The sequence below is a fragment of the Pelodiscus sinensis genome, chromosome 1 (assembly GCF_049634645.1).
Source record: "Pelodiscus sinensis isolate JC-2024 chromosome 1, ASM4963464v1, whole genome shotgun sequence".
In the NCBI taxonomy this organism is placed as follows: domain Eukaryota; kingdom Metazoa; phylum Chordata; order Testudines; family Trionychidae; genus Pelodiscus; species Pelodiscus sinensis.
The window spans coordinates 288,036,104-288,053,105 of record NC_134711.1 but is presented as its reverse complement, the minus strand read 5'-3'; the positions used below and the strand labels follow the sequence as shown (position 1 = coordinate 288,053,105).

The 17,002-nt window shown below is 38.7% G+C and overlaps 1 protein-coding gene across 7 annotated transcripts in view; it reads right to left on the bottom strand.

The window, feature by feature from the left end:
* Positions 1 to 1,059: 1,059 nt before the first annotated feature.
* Positions 1,060 to 17,002, bottom strand: part of LRCH1 (leucine rich repeats and calponin homology domain containing 1) — a 219,722-nt gene continuing 203,779 nt past the window's right edge. For 2 of the 7 annotated variants that reach the window (XM_075919025.1, XM_075919026.1), the window contains exon 20: positions 15,137 to 16,826. In XM_075919025.1, coding sequence (XP_075775140.1) covers positions 16,620 to 16,826 — 207 coding nt within the window. In that variant the 3' untranslated portion in view covers positions 15,137 to 16,619. Of the gene's footprint in view, positions 7,940 to 15,134; positions 16,827 to 17,002 lie in introns of those variants that run through there. The other 5 variants (XM_075919028.1, XM_075919030.1, XM_075919027.1 and 2 more) reach the window with 5 other exon arrangements.

The window sequence follows — 17,002 nt, the reverse complement described above, 5'->3', positions numbered from 1 at the left end:
GTGTGGGTGGGTGGGTGGGTGGGGCGGTGGGGCGGTGGGGAGGAGGGGGGGGGGGAGATTGTCAGCCTAGTGTACAGTAGGATTTGAGAGTTACCACTAGTTAATACAACTGTTTCTACAAGTGGCACTAGCCTTATGTGGCGGGGCCGAATTTAGCCAGCCTACTCTGACTGTTCAGTGTGCAAGAGCTTTCTCTGCATTATGTGGATTCAACAATCAGTGCCTTTCCCTCCTCCAGTAGTGGTACTGGCTATTTCAGCTGGGAGCTGGAGTGATAGCTTTACTGTTTTGATAGCTTTGGAGGGAGGGGGAATTTCATACCTACAGCAAGTCCATGGGAAAACTTGCTACTACAGGTTCTCAAACCTTAAACACAGACCTCATCTTTATAGAGCTTATGGACCATCTCCTGTTTGTGATCAGGTAACATCCCCGTGTAGCATGTGGCAGTTGCTTACATGAACAAGTGGGTCAGTAATGTAAGTTCATGACTTCTAATAAAATAAAGGAGCTTGGACAAAGCTTTCATCCAACCTCCAGAATCTCCTGCTGAAATCTTGACTTCCCGCTCGGGGCAGAAAGCTTAGCAGTTGGGTTTGTGCACAAAATGTTTGGGTCTAGAACCCACACATTACTTTGGTTCTAATTCCACTTATCCCACTGACTGCAGTGCTAGGAGGAATGATGCTATATACTACCTGGCTGTGTCTAGGCTGGTCAGTTTTTCCGGAGAATCAGCCACTTTTCCAGAAAAACTTGCCAACTGTCTACACTGGCCGCTTGAATTTCCGCAAAAGCACTGACAACCTCATGTAAGATGGTCAGTGTTCTTGCGGAAATACTATGCTGCTCCCGTTCGAGCAAAAGTCCTTTTGTGCAAAAGGGCCACTATAGACAGCTCAGATTTGTTTTCCGCAAAAAAGCCCCGATCGCAAAAATGGCGATCGGGGCTTTTTTGTGGAAAAGTGCGTCTAGATTGGCACGGATGCTTTTCCGCAAAAAGTGCTTTTGCAGAAAAGCGTCCGTGCCAATCTAGATGCTCTTTTCTGCAAATGCTTCTAACGGAAAACTTTTCCGTTAAAAGCATTTGCAGAAAATCATGCCGGTCTAGACGTAGCCCTTTTGTATGTAGTGACTGCTAAAGTGAACTCTTCAGTTACATAGGTTGATAGTCCCTCAGTATGTAAGGTGGGGAGCTGTTAGCTGTGTGCTCATTTTCTACTAATTAAAACAGTGAACGGAGTGCTCTAATTCTCTACACCACTTACACAAACATCGGTCCACCATGAAGCAGGCTATTTGTCTTTGCTGAAACCTTACTGGCAGAACTACCAGAAGACATCAAATACCAGTTCGGGGCCTGTAGTCTGCAACTAAAATTCAAAACCACTATTTTGGGTCGCATATAGATGTAATTTTCCTCAAAGAGTCTGATACAATTCTGCTCTTATTTACTGACAGGCTAAATATTTCAAACCACTGCAAGTCTATTAGTTTTCAAGCAGCTGGAAAAATGATGTTCCATTTACCTTTTGGACACCCCCTCCCCCTCAAGTCCTGTGCAGGTGCATGACAGTACAAAGCAAGTTACTGCTACAAGCGGATATTAGAAGAGTTGCTCAGTTTAAAAAGAATTAATACAAAGATCAGACCTCCAGCACACGAGCCCTTGGCAAATGAGGTATTTGGCCAGCTCGCATGTTCTAACACTGTTTCTCAACCAGTGGTGCGAGTATCCTTAGGGGGTAGCTAAAACAAAAGACAGAACTATGCAGCACTTTAAAGACTAACAAGATGGTTTATTAGGTGATGAGTGTTGGTAAAAAATTGTCTGGGATGTTTCCCTGCAAAGGGGAGTGGGGAGAGAGCAGTGGCATTAACTTGTCAAAACTGAATATTTGGAGTTGCATGCCCAGCTGTTTACAGCCACTCTGCGCACATGCCTGAGCACCTGGCGGGAAAAGAGTGTGGCTGCAGCAGCGGCTCTGGTGAGACCCAGGGCAGTTCCAAGTTGGTGGGAGAAAAAATACCAATCACTTCCACAGCCACCTCGCCTGGTTCATTTCTTCTCCGGTAGCCTCCCTGGGGTGCTGCAGCAGGGAGGGTGGCTGAACCTGGAAATGCACGTTCCCACCAGCAGCTCAGTACACCACATCCTCCATCGCCCCTTCCCAATGGCACTGCGGAGAGGAGCTAAAAGGCAGTGAAGCAGCACAAACTTTGATCCAAAGGACCCCCCCTCTCCCCAGCATCGGCAGCATAGCGAGGGGGACACGGGCAATTGCCCCCAGGTGCCATGGTGGGAGGGGGGCACCAGGCTCGGTGGTAGAGCACAGTCCCACTGGCAAGCCCGGCACTAGTAGGTCACTTGCTTCCTACAGCTAAGCTGCAGCGGCAGGTTACCATACATCCAAGCTGCGTCTATACTGGCATGATTTTGCGCAAATACTTTTAATGGAAAGGTTTTTCTGTTAAGAGTATTTGCGCAAGAGAGCCTCTACACTGGCATGTGCCTTTGCACAAAAGATTTGCTTTTGTGCAAAAGCATCCGTGCCAGTGTAGAGGCTCTCTTGCACAAGAAAGCTCTGATGGCCATTTTAGCCATTGGGCTTTCTCGTGCAAGAAACTAATGTGGCTGTCTACACTGGCCCTCTTGTGCAAGCATACTTGCGCAAGAGGGCTTATCCCTGAGCGGGAGCGTTGGAGTATTTGCGCAAGAACCACTGATTTTGTGCATTACAAAGGCAGTGTTCTTGCGCAAATATTTGTGGTCAATGTAGACTGGCGGTAAGATTTTTCTGCAAAAGTGGCTACTTTTGCGCAAAATCATGCCAGTCTAGACACAGCCCCAGTGTCTGGCTTTGGGGGAGGGGAGGGGCATAAGGTTAGAGCAGGGGGTGTGGGGCTGGGGATGCCTGGATCTGGGGGAACTCAAAATTTTTTTTTAAAAGGGGAACTTTATAAAAAAAAGTTTAAGAAACACTGTTCCAACAGAAGATCTCAACCCTGTATTGCTGCTGTGTGCCATGTTGTAGGACAGTGTTTCTCAACCAGTGGTAGGAGTACCCTTGGGGTACTCGAGAGATGTCTGGGGGGCACATCAACAATTGAAATTTGGAGAAAACTGAATTTTTGTTGCAAGTTTTACAGCACTTTTGTACTTTTTACACCCAAAAATTTCATTGCTGGCCCAACTACAATTAAGTTGTTTAAGCACGTGTTGCAATGGTAGAAAATGTTTGTGTGTCTGAAAACTGTAGGTACTGAGGGTACTTATAATTTTTTTTTAAAAGGAGGTACTTTATAAAAAAGGTTGAGAAACACTGTTGTAGGACACCTGTGATGGTGTGGTGACAATTATCAACTGTGTAAATATGTAAAACATCTCTTCGTTCATTCTGAAATAGCCATGTAACTTAGCAGCAACATCTGGTGCAGTGATTAGTGCATAGAGTTTGAAGTGTTTTATAGCCTGGCAGATTATCTGTTGGGTATTATTTCTACCCTTATGGGGATGGGAGACAGGACTCTCCAGCCCTTTACTCCTGCCACTAGCTGTATGTATTGCAGAGGTAATTTGCACAGCCTCCTCACTGCAGTTTACTTTGCTGTACAAAAGGAATGGTAGCTCTGCTGCCATGGAACTTTGCAAACTATTAATTTATCCTCATTTGAAATTTGTATGATGCTCATCTCACCAAGAGCAAAGTAAATTTTTCAGTGGAAGCTAGAGAGCTTCTACTCAGAATATGCCATTCACAGGGCATTTCCTTGACAACCTATACATGTAACTAAGCAGAAACCATTTTAACTAAAATACACAATTCCTACCGGCATCTCAGACATTTATCATTCTACAGTAACAAGTGACAGGCATGTGGGTGCTATAAGGTATTAAAAGCAGGTGTGAAAAGTTGTTGCATTTCCTTTGAAGTTAAACTTAAAATTTTACTCCCTGTATTTTCTTTCAAATATTACATCATTGATGTATCTTAAATATATTATTAAACAGGGTCATTTAGCAATGGTAGGCAGAGTGGTATGTTGTGATAAAACACAGCTCACCACCAGCCTCTGAGAAAACAGGCTCATACTTGTTGCATGTACAAGATCTATTTTTAAAATTTCCCTCTGAGGCCCTTTTCTACGAGCAATTGTTTCAGAGAGCACCACAGAGAGGTGATTTAAGAAAATTAACTGAAAGAAGCTTCAATAAGACAAGTCCCAGCTCAATAAAATGCATTTGCTCCTTTGACTACCAACAGAAGTCACTGGAAGACTGATTTTTGGAAACTAGATCCCTCTCACTGCAACTGTAACACTATTTTTCACACCAACTTTCTTTCTTCCTACCAAGATTTGCTGACCTTGCAGTAACTGACATGACAACTGGCACTGTAGCAGAATCTCTGCCATTTGTGATGCTATCACCTCATGGAGCAGAAAAACAGAATGGGGCCTGTGAGTTGTGTAGTCTTGCCTAATCTTTGTATGAAAGCTATTTGCATATATTTGCATATATATGCAAACACACTTAAGTGGTGGCTCACGGCATGTGCTGTCAGTATCATTGTGGCCCCCCAGGGCTTCCAAAGTTAAGTAGCCCTGACTTAGACACAGGGATTACTACCACAATCAAGGGTATTAGTCATGGTAGTTAGAGCCTCAGGCCTCGGATTGTAAAGCCTTCAGGAAAGAGACCTTTCTTCTCAGCTGTAAAGAGCAACAAGTTAAAGTATATACCCCTGTAGAGGTTATTTTAATGCTGAGGAAAACAGGTACAATTATTTCCTTACCAAACCTTACTTTCTAGGGACTAGTTGCAGGTCTGTAACATGATCAGATAAGTTTCTGCCTTTAATCTCACATTAGAGAGAGGTTCCTGATTTTTTTCCCCCTTTCTTCCAGTAGTTATGTCACCCCACAGCTCTACTGTCCCAAATCGTGGGCAAATAGACTAGAAACTGAAGCAGGATCATAATATAATCCAGTGAAGTTGCAGACTGATTTAAGCAGAGAAGATATCTACATAGATTTTACTGTTGTCTCAGCACAGAATGCATCAAAGGAAGCTTTTCCAGTGAAATACAGCTGGGCCAGAAGAACACACCCATAACAACCCAAACACTGCAAGTGTCTATTTGCATGGTGGTTTCTAGCAACTTGTCTGGAAAAACAGAAGTCTGTAAGATCAAAGGACCTTCAGTTAGCTCTCGTTGGTTTCCAAAAAAGGCAGTATTGCTCCTTTTATTTGCTTCTGATTTCCTTCAACAGCTATAGACTGATGGTCTCATACCTGAGAATTTGTACAATCAGTAAATGAATACAAATAAAATGGCTTAATTGCAGCTAGAGTAAGGTTTGCACTATATACACAATGTTAATTGTTTATGGTATTGACAGGAGGCCATGCAGTTTTTATTGCACATATAAAGAGTGTACAAAGATTCATGAAGACTCTTTTTAGCCATACAGGTTAAGACTGAATAAAAAAAGCTGTGTTACAAAATATTTAGAGCTATTTACAGTCAACTTTAAGCAAATATTGAAAGTCTCTATTAGGAGAAAAACAAATTTTAATTATGAAAAACAGGATTTGTCAAAATAATAATTACAATGCTTCATGTTGCGTATCTACATTGTAACAAAAAAATACTCAGGAACCAGCATTTTACCCTCAATGCAGCAATCAATATTCCTATGTAAATAGTCAATTTCTGAATGCTTTCAAAGTTTGATACACTGAGTTGAAAACCTATTTTCTTTATATTGTTCGTGCTATTTGACAAAACAGATTTTTGTGCAGTTCTGTAAAATATTAAAATGTTTACATTTAGTGTTAAAGTGCACAATTACATTGTATAGGGAACCATATGCTAGCTGCCAATCAAAATTTCAATGCAAGTCAATGTTCCTGCTATAGAACAAGTGCTTTTGTTTTGGTTGAAATAACTGACTATTCCATCCATATTTTATATATCATTATATTGTGCCTGAGTTCACGTTTTTCCCTAGCAGATTGTTATTGATTGTGTGCCATAATCTGTGATGTTAAAATCGCAGAGTCTGGATTCAAACACTGTACATATTCAGGATTAAAAATATAATTAATTGGAATACTGGTCATTTTTAAAATGCAGTGTCTTTCTGTGAGAACACTCATATAACTCTGCCTTGAATATGCAATATTGTGACAAGTGTACACATTCTTTTAAACTGATTGTTATTTCTCTTCATAGCCATTTTTATTATTCAGTTCACCCTCTATCTTGTCTCACTTTTGCTGTAATGCGTTTCTGACTCTCCCTTCTTAAATGTTACATGGACCCCTAACAGCCATCCTTTTTACCACATGCAACTTCCCTGTCTTGTTTGCCTAAATTACTTATACCACTGGATCTCCACACAAAAGAAAATGGATGTTCCTAAGACTGTGCTAGAACTTTTCTACCAAAAATATTGGTCTGATAATGACTGAACAATAAATTAAGAGTTTTAAAACCTCCTTTTGATATTAAAAGGAACAAAAAAATCTTTAATTCTTACTGCTGAACTGAGACAAGGGGTCTGTCTGATCCTGCAAATACTCATTACAGAGCAGTGTGCATAGTAATATGAGAAATACCACGGAAGTTCATTAATTGCAAGAGACCACTCACAGTGGTAAGCACTGCAGCCTGCAGTACGTATTTGGAGTATCAGGCTTTTGCAATTGCAATGAAATTATATTTTCTTGACAGAACCTCTTTTTTAAAAAAGCAAGCATTTTTGACTATGTAGTCAATGTCCTTTTTTCCCACCTTTCTTGTGCTATTTTTTATTTCTTCCATAGTGCTGTATCCTTTTAAAATTACTCAAGTTACAGTGCAAAATTATATTTCAAGACATGTGATGCTAATGCACATCACTTATTTGTTGTAATAAAAGTTTAATGTCTTGTGCATAGTAAAATAAGTATCAATCAAAAATATTTGTTCACATTTATGTTTTCAAGTTTAATCTTTCCTTTTTTTAATAATAGCTATATACAAATAAAAAGGTGTGCTTCTCTTTAGTTCAACCAATTTCATCTAATGGTGGGGGGAGTGGTGCTGGAATGTTAGACACTAACTGGAATGCAGACAAACTATACCAATCTTCCACAAACCCAAATACAAAGAATGTCATCCCAGCTTAACGTTCTTTTCATTAAAGCACCTATTTTTTATTGTTTATCATACATATTAGAAAATATGAATATGGATACCTAGAATTACTGCACACCAAGTAGAATAAAAATAACTAAATATTTATATTAAAATAAAGTGTTTAACCACAAAAAAGCAGTAATAAAATACAGTTTCCTAATTTACATTTTGCATCCAAAGGATGAATAACAACTCACTAATAAATAATATTTATATAAATATTTTAAGTCTGAATATTTTTAAAAGGCAATGACCTGAAGCAACTGCAGAAAAACAAACATGGTAAAATTCAGGTTTTTTTTTTTAAATTAAGATGCTCTTGGCTTTAACAAGATGAACATATTTTGTTGCAAGGCAGCTGTACTCCACACTTATGTAAGTAGCAGAGAGATGGCTGTTTTAAGAGGAGCTGTACAAAGTAAGCTATAAAAGCAGTGAAATGCCAGCAGTTTGCTTTATAAAATGATTACTAGTTTGCAGTTTGACATCTTTAGATAATCCGAAAGATTATTTCAGTTCAGAAATGTAGGAATATTCTTTTGGAACAGAAGGATATTTTTCAATGCAGTTTGAAAAGATGAGCAATGTTTTGATATTTTTATGGCACACTGGAGCGGATTACAGCAGAAATAGTAGTTTCATGTGAATAAAGCTTGCTTCATTGTGGTTACATCTAGTAATGCTTGAACTGTTAGGCTCACTTTTACCAAGCCTCTTTCTTCTAGGATGTGATGTGGTAGGCAGAGCTTCTCCTAGAAGAAAAAACAGAAGAGTAAAGATCAGACCTCCTAGTTCTTATTGCAAAATCTTGCTGTGTGCAAATATAGCTATCGGGACTCATTTAAATTACAAAACTTTCTACGCTTTCCATATAAACGATTCTCTTGTTTTGCTGACAGCATACTTGGCCTACTTTGAGTGTTTTAAGAGTCCTGGCCTACTTAGGGCTAATGGGAAACTCTTTTATTCTTACATTTTTAAAGTAACACACACATTTTAACACTTCATATTTGCAATTTGTTTTCAGCAACAAATCTGATGGCACATTCATTTAGGACAATCACTATAAAAACACCAACACCACAGGAAATAGTGAGATACTGACACATGTTACCATTTACTTAAAAAAAATTCCTGGGGTGAAATCCCAAGCTTGCTGAAGTGAAAAGTAGTTTTGCCGTTGAATTCAATAGGATCAGATTTTCACAGTGGAATGTACACCTCGAACAGCAGTGATTACAATCAACAGATTGAAACGTGAAAAACAACATTCTACATTTAATGGAATGATTTTCCAAATGATTCCAAAGCTCTTTACAAATTTACATTGCTGTACAAAGGGATTACTTCATCCATCCATGGAATGTAGCAACCATTGTCAGAGATGAAACCTACCAACTGTTTTCTAAAAACAGCTACACCGGAACAAACATCTAGTCTATGATTCTGACTCTAGCAGTAGATAATATCAGATCTTTCAGAAAGAGGTGCAGAAACTTCAGGGTGGATCATTATGGATCTCTTAGTGGTTGGTTTGTGTCTTCTAACAATGTTTTCCCTCTTTCAAATGTGGATATTCCCATTCATAGAAACATCTAATCCAATTTGTTATCCTGCTAAATTCTTACTGATATGTAATGGTAATGAATTAGTTCCATAGGTTAATTATTCAAAAAGCTATTTCCTTTTATTAGCTTTAAATGTTGTTCATTTTTTGAATGTCCTTTCTTTTAGAATGTGAAAAGGAGCATCTGCTTTATCTTCTCTATACTATGCATTACTTTGTCGTCCTCTAATATGTCATATATATATATATATATATATATATATATATATATATATATATATATATATATATCACCTCTCTAAATTAAACAGTCCCAATATTTTAAATCTCTCTTCTTACGATAGTCTTTCCCTTTCTCTAACCCTTCTTAGTACTGAATGTAAGATGACATACAGCATATAATAATGACGTGATATTTTCTATCCTACTATTTATGCATCCTAACATTGTTTCATTTTTTACCCCAGTAATAACTGGATTTCCCCCGAGTCACAGCTCAGTAAAAACCCAATACTTTGTCTAAATGGCTGAAATTATTTCTTTTAATGCACATGGCCCTGGCCTTGTTAAGTATGAGAATTTTATCTGTCATTGTCCTTTCCATACCGTGAAATTCCTCATGATCTTCTCTAGCCTTGACTAACCTAAATAATTCTGAATCACCTTCAAATTTTGAAACCTCAGTGATTTTATATAACTACACAGGTTCTGGTATGGATCTGTGTGGCACCCACAGCATGAAAGGGATTTTGAAATCATACAAACAATCCCAGTGAGACCTATCTTATTTGACTGAGGTGCTGCAAGCTCCCAAAGGGTCAGACAAGATGCCCTTCACTTCAGCTTCCTCATTTTCTTTTTTTAACAGATGTACAGAGGGACATTTCTTTTTGAAGAAATATATAGAGAGACCCTGTAAGGCTTAAAGTCTTTCCTTTAGATGCAAACTGTCATGCAAGTTGATGTATGATTGGTAGTGAGGTATCTAAACCAAAAAAAATGCTTTCAGTTTCAAATACAAGACAAAAGTGAAAGCTTTCTTCACTTCTTGTAATGTTAAGTTTTATTGAAATACGTCTTAGGTCAGGTCTACAGTAGACCTGAAAGGTTGGCTTAAGAATACGTAACTGGAGTCGGCTTACCAAATGTTCCCGTCGATTTCCCTTACTCTTCACGAAAGCAAGGAATACGGACGCTGGCAGGAGCTGCCCTCAGCATTCAATTTATGGGTCTAAACTAGAGCCGCTAAATCAAACACCAGAACGTCGATCTCTGGTGCGGCAAGTGAAGATGTGCCCCTAAAGGGGTAGCCATGTTAGTCTCTACTTGTAAAAATAACAGGAGTGTATGGCACCATAAAGATTAACAGATTTATGGGGGCATATGCTTTTGTGGGCAACGACCCGCTTTGTCAGACTAATGACTGACTGATGTATCTGATGAAGTGGGTCTTTGCCCACAAAAGCGTATGCCCAAATAAATCTGTTAGGCTTTATGGTGCCACAGGACTTACGTACGTTAGGGAACTGTGGTCAATCTAATGTCTCAAGAGACTCCTGCTCATAATGTCCTCTGTTTTAGAATCTCTAGGAATAAAATATTCTGATGCTAGTTTCAGATAAACATATTTGTATATTTTAAAGTCAAATGATTTTTTTTAAAGTATTTTTCTGCTCCTATTGGATATGGCCCCTCTCAACCAGGGGTTGGACTAAGGAAATCCAACAAAAAGTGACATGTATGAGGTCTGTCTCTGTATACCAAGCGTTTCATTACCCTTACATTTTCAGACACAAACTGCTGTACATTAAATTATTGGAAACTGAAGTGAAAACAAAAGGAAAAAGTTACAAATCTTTGATAAGAGACTCAGAAATAGCTTTAAAAATCACTGCTAGATATTTGTAACTTTGAATGCATTCTTAAAATGAAATGTTTGTTCCAAGTCACTTCTACTAAAGCCATAACTAAATGGAACGTAGTTCAGTTTAAGGAGACTTATACCTCACACTTAAGACTTTTATTGTAAAAACTATTCATTGTTCATCTAGCCACCTATATCAGTCAGAGAGCTTTTGTTTTACCTATTGATTTTCCATGGCTACAGAATGTTTATTGTTTTACAATTACGCACAAAAAGAGTAATGGCAGAGAGTAAATGAGTTAAGTCATCCATTTTAAACCATAAAGTCCTCCCCAATACACTTTTGCTTTCTCTTTAAAGAAAATGAATTAACAAGTTCAAAGCCTAATGCTATATTGTAGTCAAATATAAAACCAGTATCTCAGAGCTCTATTATGAAATAAAGGAAGCTTTTAAAAGACCCATATAAAAGCAGTCTCTAGGTTTAATTTCTGGTTTTTAAAGCATAAATAAGAACAGTACTTTGTATCCAGCACATTCACTTTTCCCATTATACATCTCCCTGTATAGCTTTTGCTCAGTTCCCTTAGCTCTTTCATATGCTCAAAGGCTTCTACGTTACCAACAAGACAATGGACATTGCAAAGTCATAAGGAACAACATCAATGAACAAACACAAGGGTTATGCGTTTTGACAAATATTCCAGAACAGTTACTGGATCCTGTACCATCCTATAAAAAAAACCTCTCCTCTCAACTTTTCATTTTCATAACTAACTCAATTCTTATTCACCTCAATAAAGAATCTAAGTGCTGAGCTTTACATTCCAGGTTTTTAAGTTGTTCACATGATCTAGCACAACCTTACTACCGCCTCAAATCCAAATCCTTTTCTGAATCCCTATTTTGTTCAAATCACAGCTCAACAACATTCTAGCACATTCTTTTTTTAAATTAAATCTTACCAAGGGCTTTATCCAAACTCCAAGGAAGTCAGAAGGAGCCTTTCTAAGACTTCATTGGGCTTTAGATCAGACCCCAAATCTCCAGAATTACTCTCATTCAATCATTTTTCCTAAAATTTGGCCACTTCCTCTTCTCCTCTGTCCTACCTACCTAACTAAGGGTACGTCTAGACTGCATGCCTCTGGCGACAGAGGCAGTAGATTAGGCTACCCAGCATAGGAAAATGAAGCGGCGATTTAAATAATCGCCACTTCATTTAAATTTAAATGGCTGCTGCGCTGAGCCGAACAGCTGTTTGTTGGCTCAGCACAGTAGTCTGGACGCTCCATGGTGGACATCAAAGGCATCTGTCAACTTCCCAGGTATGCCTCCTGGGATGAGGTTTACCTGGGAGGTTGATAAATGCCTTTGATGTTGACCGCGGAGCGTCCAGACTACCGCGCTGAGCCGACAAACAGCTGATCAGCTCAGCGCAGCAGCCATTTAAATTTAAATGAAGTGGCGATTATTTAAATCGCCGCTTCATTTTCCTATGCCACTCTGTCGCCAGTGGCATGTAGTCTAGACATACCCTAGGACAGGTGTTTTCAGACTTGGTTTGTGGACTTGTGGGCGCAAGTCCCTGGTGGACTCGTGACACTTTGTTTACTCAAAACTTCCACAGCCACAGAGGCTCGCAAGCTCCCACTCACTGTGGTTTGCCATTTCTAGCCAAAGGGAGCTGCAGAAAGCAGCATCTCAGTCTACACCGCTTCCCGCAGCTCCCTTTGGCTGGAAATGGCAAACCACAGCCAATGGAAGTTGTGAGGCTCTGTGGCTACAGAGCTTTAGAGCAAAGTGTCACAGGCCCACCAGGGCTTTCCCTGGCAGGTCCATGACTCAGGCTTGAAAACCCCTGCTCTAAGACATAAGTAATGTACTTATTTTACAGCTGTCAAACAATCAGATGAGAGAAACACACTACATTACATGACAGCATAACCAAACTTTTATAGAAATCCAGCATTTCTAGGCACTATTTATTTATTTATTTAAAATAATTTTTACCCTGCCTCTCTATTTAAAATATTTGAGGCGGCTTTGAAAATTTTTTTTCAACACTATATATATATATATATATACACACACACACACACACACACACACACACACACACATTTTAAATATAAGATATTCTATCCATCTTAAATTGGCATAACACCAGTGTAACTCCAATAACTTCAACATAAAGTATGATTCATCTCTCAGTAGTATCTTCTTTGAAGTCAATGTAGTTATGTGACTTGTAAAAACAGCGTAAGAGTGATGTAGTTGGGCACTATATTTCCAATACCTGTGATGGTCTTTGTAGAATCAATCAACACAGAGGAAGTACCACGGACTTCTGCTTTGGCCATTGATGGGTCTTCCCAGAAAAGCACACACACCATGATGAATTACCTAGAATCTGAGGCCTGGTTCTGCTTAGAATGAACTCAATGAATTCATTGCAACAAGACTAACCAAATTCTAAATTTAAATTGATCTCAATTTAAAAAGACGGATATAATCTGAATGTTATTTGCAAACTTATGTCAAAGCAAGGAACAAACTTCTTTCAATCAAAAACCAAAGCACATTGTAATAGAATAGAGAGGGGAGAAAGTCACCAAGTTTCACCACACAGCTACTAGCAGTGAAGACAAAAATGTAGGTATAGTCACAAATGCAAACACTACCTTCAGAACAATCTTGTAGCCACATAAGATGGTTGATTTAGCTGGGATGAAGGTAAACAGGAAAATGACAGGCAGCAACAATAAAAGGAGTCCATATGAACTTGGCAAAACATATCTCAATTTTCTGAGACATTCGTTGGCTTAAAGTTAAGGCTACTGAGTGAAATGGAAGTGTCTGTGACCTCTGAATCATATAGACACATAATAAAGTAATTTGATTTTATTTACAGATGTTAATGTTCAGGACCCAGCTATATTTGCCAGCAAAAAACAAAGAGTGAATGGAATTTGCAACAGGGCAAATGCTGTTCTCTGCTCCTTTTGTTTCTTTCCCACATTTGTAGATATACGATTTCAGAAAAATTGAAATTTTCTGATTGTTGAAATGTGTAGCTACTTAGAGAGTCTAAATAAGAAAATGAATCTTATGGTTCCCACATAAATTTATAAATACTTGACTCCAAATATTTAAGTCACTACAACAAAAAGGACTAACATAGTTTTAAACAAAAACCTCTCAAATACTTTTTACATTTTATATACTATAGTATAGACATTACTTTTTATACCTTTCCTTGTTCATATCTCAGCATCAGTGATGGGGATCTGTGGGAACACTGAGTTGCAGCACACAAGAATTAAAATAACTGGTTTGGTGTGCCAATGACAGATGAGTGCTCATTCACAAACATAGGGCCTGATGATGTCTTTAGCCTCTTAGCCAGAAGCTGGAAATTGATGTTCACCTGTTCTGTTTTTTCCCTTTGGGGCACCTAACATTGGCCACTGTCAGCAGACAGGATACTGGGGAAGAAGAACTTTGGTCTGACCCAGTATGGCTGTTCTTATGTTCTTACGATTTTCAGATGCAGACTTCACATATGCATGTGCAATATAATATGCCCAATTAACAGCATTTGCAGATGCTGTCAATAAGAAACTTCAATGTTATGAATTGCACTGTAAGTAACTGTATGCACAAATATTTTCAGAAACAAAATTTTACATTTCCAACTCAGAAGGTGGGCTGGAGGCCTTTAACAAATCAGGATCTTCATATTCCAGAGATGTTCCTTGCCATATTTTAAAATAGATCAAACATGTTTCCTAAATATTTGACAATTTCACTTTGATATTCTAAGGACACAACAGCCTTAAGCTAAAAGGAGAGTTAATTCCAAAAGCCTAATACTGATAAATAAGTATATTAAACAGCAATAGAAAAGAGATATCTATAGTAAATGAAATACAAATACACCAGAATCTCATAGGTAAGTATTCATATTTGTGAGACAAGAGCTAGTGAAGAATTTCAGTTTGTACTGTGCATAAAGTGGAAAGATTCAAAAATCCCTGTTGTGCAACTCTTCTTTCTACTTAACATTCAAGTATTAAAATACGAGGGGAATGAAGTACCATATATACTCATTCATAAGCTGACTTCTTTTTGGAAAAAATCCCGCTGTGAAGAGCGGAGATCAGCTTATGAACGGATTGAAAAGGCAGAGCAGCAGTGGGGGACCCGTCACAACCTCCCCAAACTTACAGAGAAAAAAAAAGATAAAACTACACAGCAGTCCCAGCTCACACTGGGTCCCAGATGCTGTGGCTCTGCCTTTTAAATGTACTAACAGCCACCATTTACATTTAAAAAGCAAAGCCTCAGCGTCTGGGACCCAGCGTGAGCTGGGACTGCTGTGTAGTTTTACCTTTTTTTCTCTGTAAGTTTGGAGAGGTCGTGCCGGGTCCCCCACTGCCGCTCAGCCTTTTAAATGTAGTAAGAACCTAATGGCCCATTAGGCTCTTACTACATTTAAAAAGCTGAGCCCCAGCATCTGGGACCTGGCACAACCCCCCCAAACTTGCAGAGAAAAAATGGTAAAAAGTCACTGGCCCATTTATAAGGTCCCAGGACTGCTCTACTCTGGAGTCAGCTTATAAATGGGTCAGTGACTTTTTACAATTTTTTCTCTAAGTTCGGTGGTCAGTTTATAAACAAGTGGGCTTACATTTGAGTATAGACGGTAATTGAGTCTACTAAAATTATTCTTGACTCCTGCTATCTTAATTTCTACACATGCACATATGGAAGTGGTGCTAGTTTTTATGAGAATGTGAGTAAAATGTCAAGGACACTTCCTATTCACGCAACATTTCAGAGACAAATAGTGCTGTCATTATAGCTTTTAGAACAGAAAATAGGATTTCACCTTTATTCGCAAAGGACCTGATCCAGCTGCCATTAAATCAATGGCAATTTTACAAATTGGAGTTGGCTCATGTCCAAAGTGTCTCCAATTAGTTAAGCTTTGAGAATAAATCTATGAAGCGAAGAGGCAGATGGGAAGGCATCACACTGCATGCTACCCAAATAGTATATTCAATGCCATGACAATGCCACATGCTCTATCTATGGATTGGTATATTTGGCGTAGATAAATAATGTCTTTAAATATCAGTTTATGTTTACATTTCATAATATGCAATGATTAGCATTTACATAAAGTTTTTTCCCCTGGAGCTCTCAAAGTGAAAGGAAAACCACTGAACAAACATCTGTTTATATTGTTAAATAAATCGTCTCAGATGTGTTAAGAGTATATTATTATACCTGTTTTTATAAATGAGGAAACAGAAAAGAATGTTATTTAACTTGCCCAATGTTACAGAAAGAATCAATGACTGAGAAGCAAAATTTAGGTCTGCCACTACCCACTCTGATTCCCTGCTCCTTGCACCATGTTGCCTCCATTACCTTCCTCAAAGACCCTACATTCCCTAACAAATGCTGGGTTCTTCGTAATTTGGAAGGGAACGTGGCATGCATTGAAATAATGCATAGCAACACTACATAATTTGACAGATAACTTTCCAAAAGAAAACTGGTGATCAATCCAAGAGAAAACTGTCATCTTCTGAATTGCCAGGATCACTTCCTTCAGCACCTGGGTTTTCCTTGAGGTCTCACCTCCAGACACTGATCAGGTATAATGCTGCTTAGTTTGTAAGAACTGATGAGATCACAGCCCAAACTGGGATAGATGCAGCTTACTGCATCTACATAATCTGGGAGCAACCCAGGCAGTGTGGAAGGAAGCAAACTGAAAAATCAAGATACATGTAGGCATTTGAGCTAGGGGTGGGAGAAGTGCGGGGTGGGTTTCCCTCTACAATCAATTCAAGATTCTGCTAACTCTAGTCAAGAGATTAATAGAGAAATTACAGAGGGTGGAAGTTTGAGAAACAAAGAAAGGAAATCAAAGTACCTGTAATGTATCAGAGAAAAAGCAGAAAGTTTGTGTGCACATGCAAACAGGTTATGCTGTTAGCGCATTCCAGTGATAAGTTATGTACATCAAGACTATGAAAAGTATGTGAAAAAGACAAAAGCCTATTAGATCCCAGGAGCGAAAGGTAGAAGTTGATTGTGGGGTTTTCTCCCCGAGAGCCAGCAGAGTGTCAACAGTCTTTCGAATGTGACGAATATCCGACTGCAGGATGTCATACGGAGAGCAGAGGTCAGCCTATCCCGAAGGGCAGCCATTAGAACAGAAAAAAACAGTGCATAAAATTAAAAATACAAAAGATAAGAGATTGATAAAGTATCACAGTATTCTACTACTAGTATAAATAGGTAGGAATACATTATTTCTTTCAAGTTCCCTTAATTTATTAGATGCATCATCTTTGTTTCCTCTAA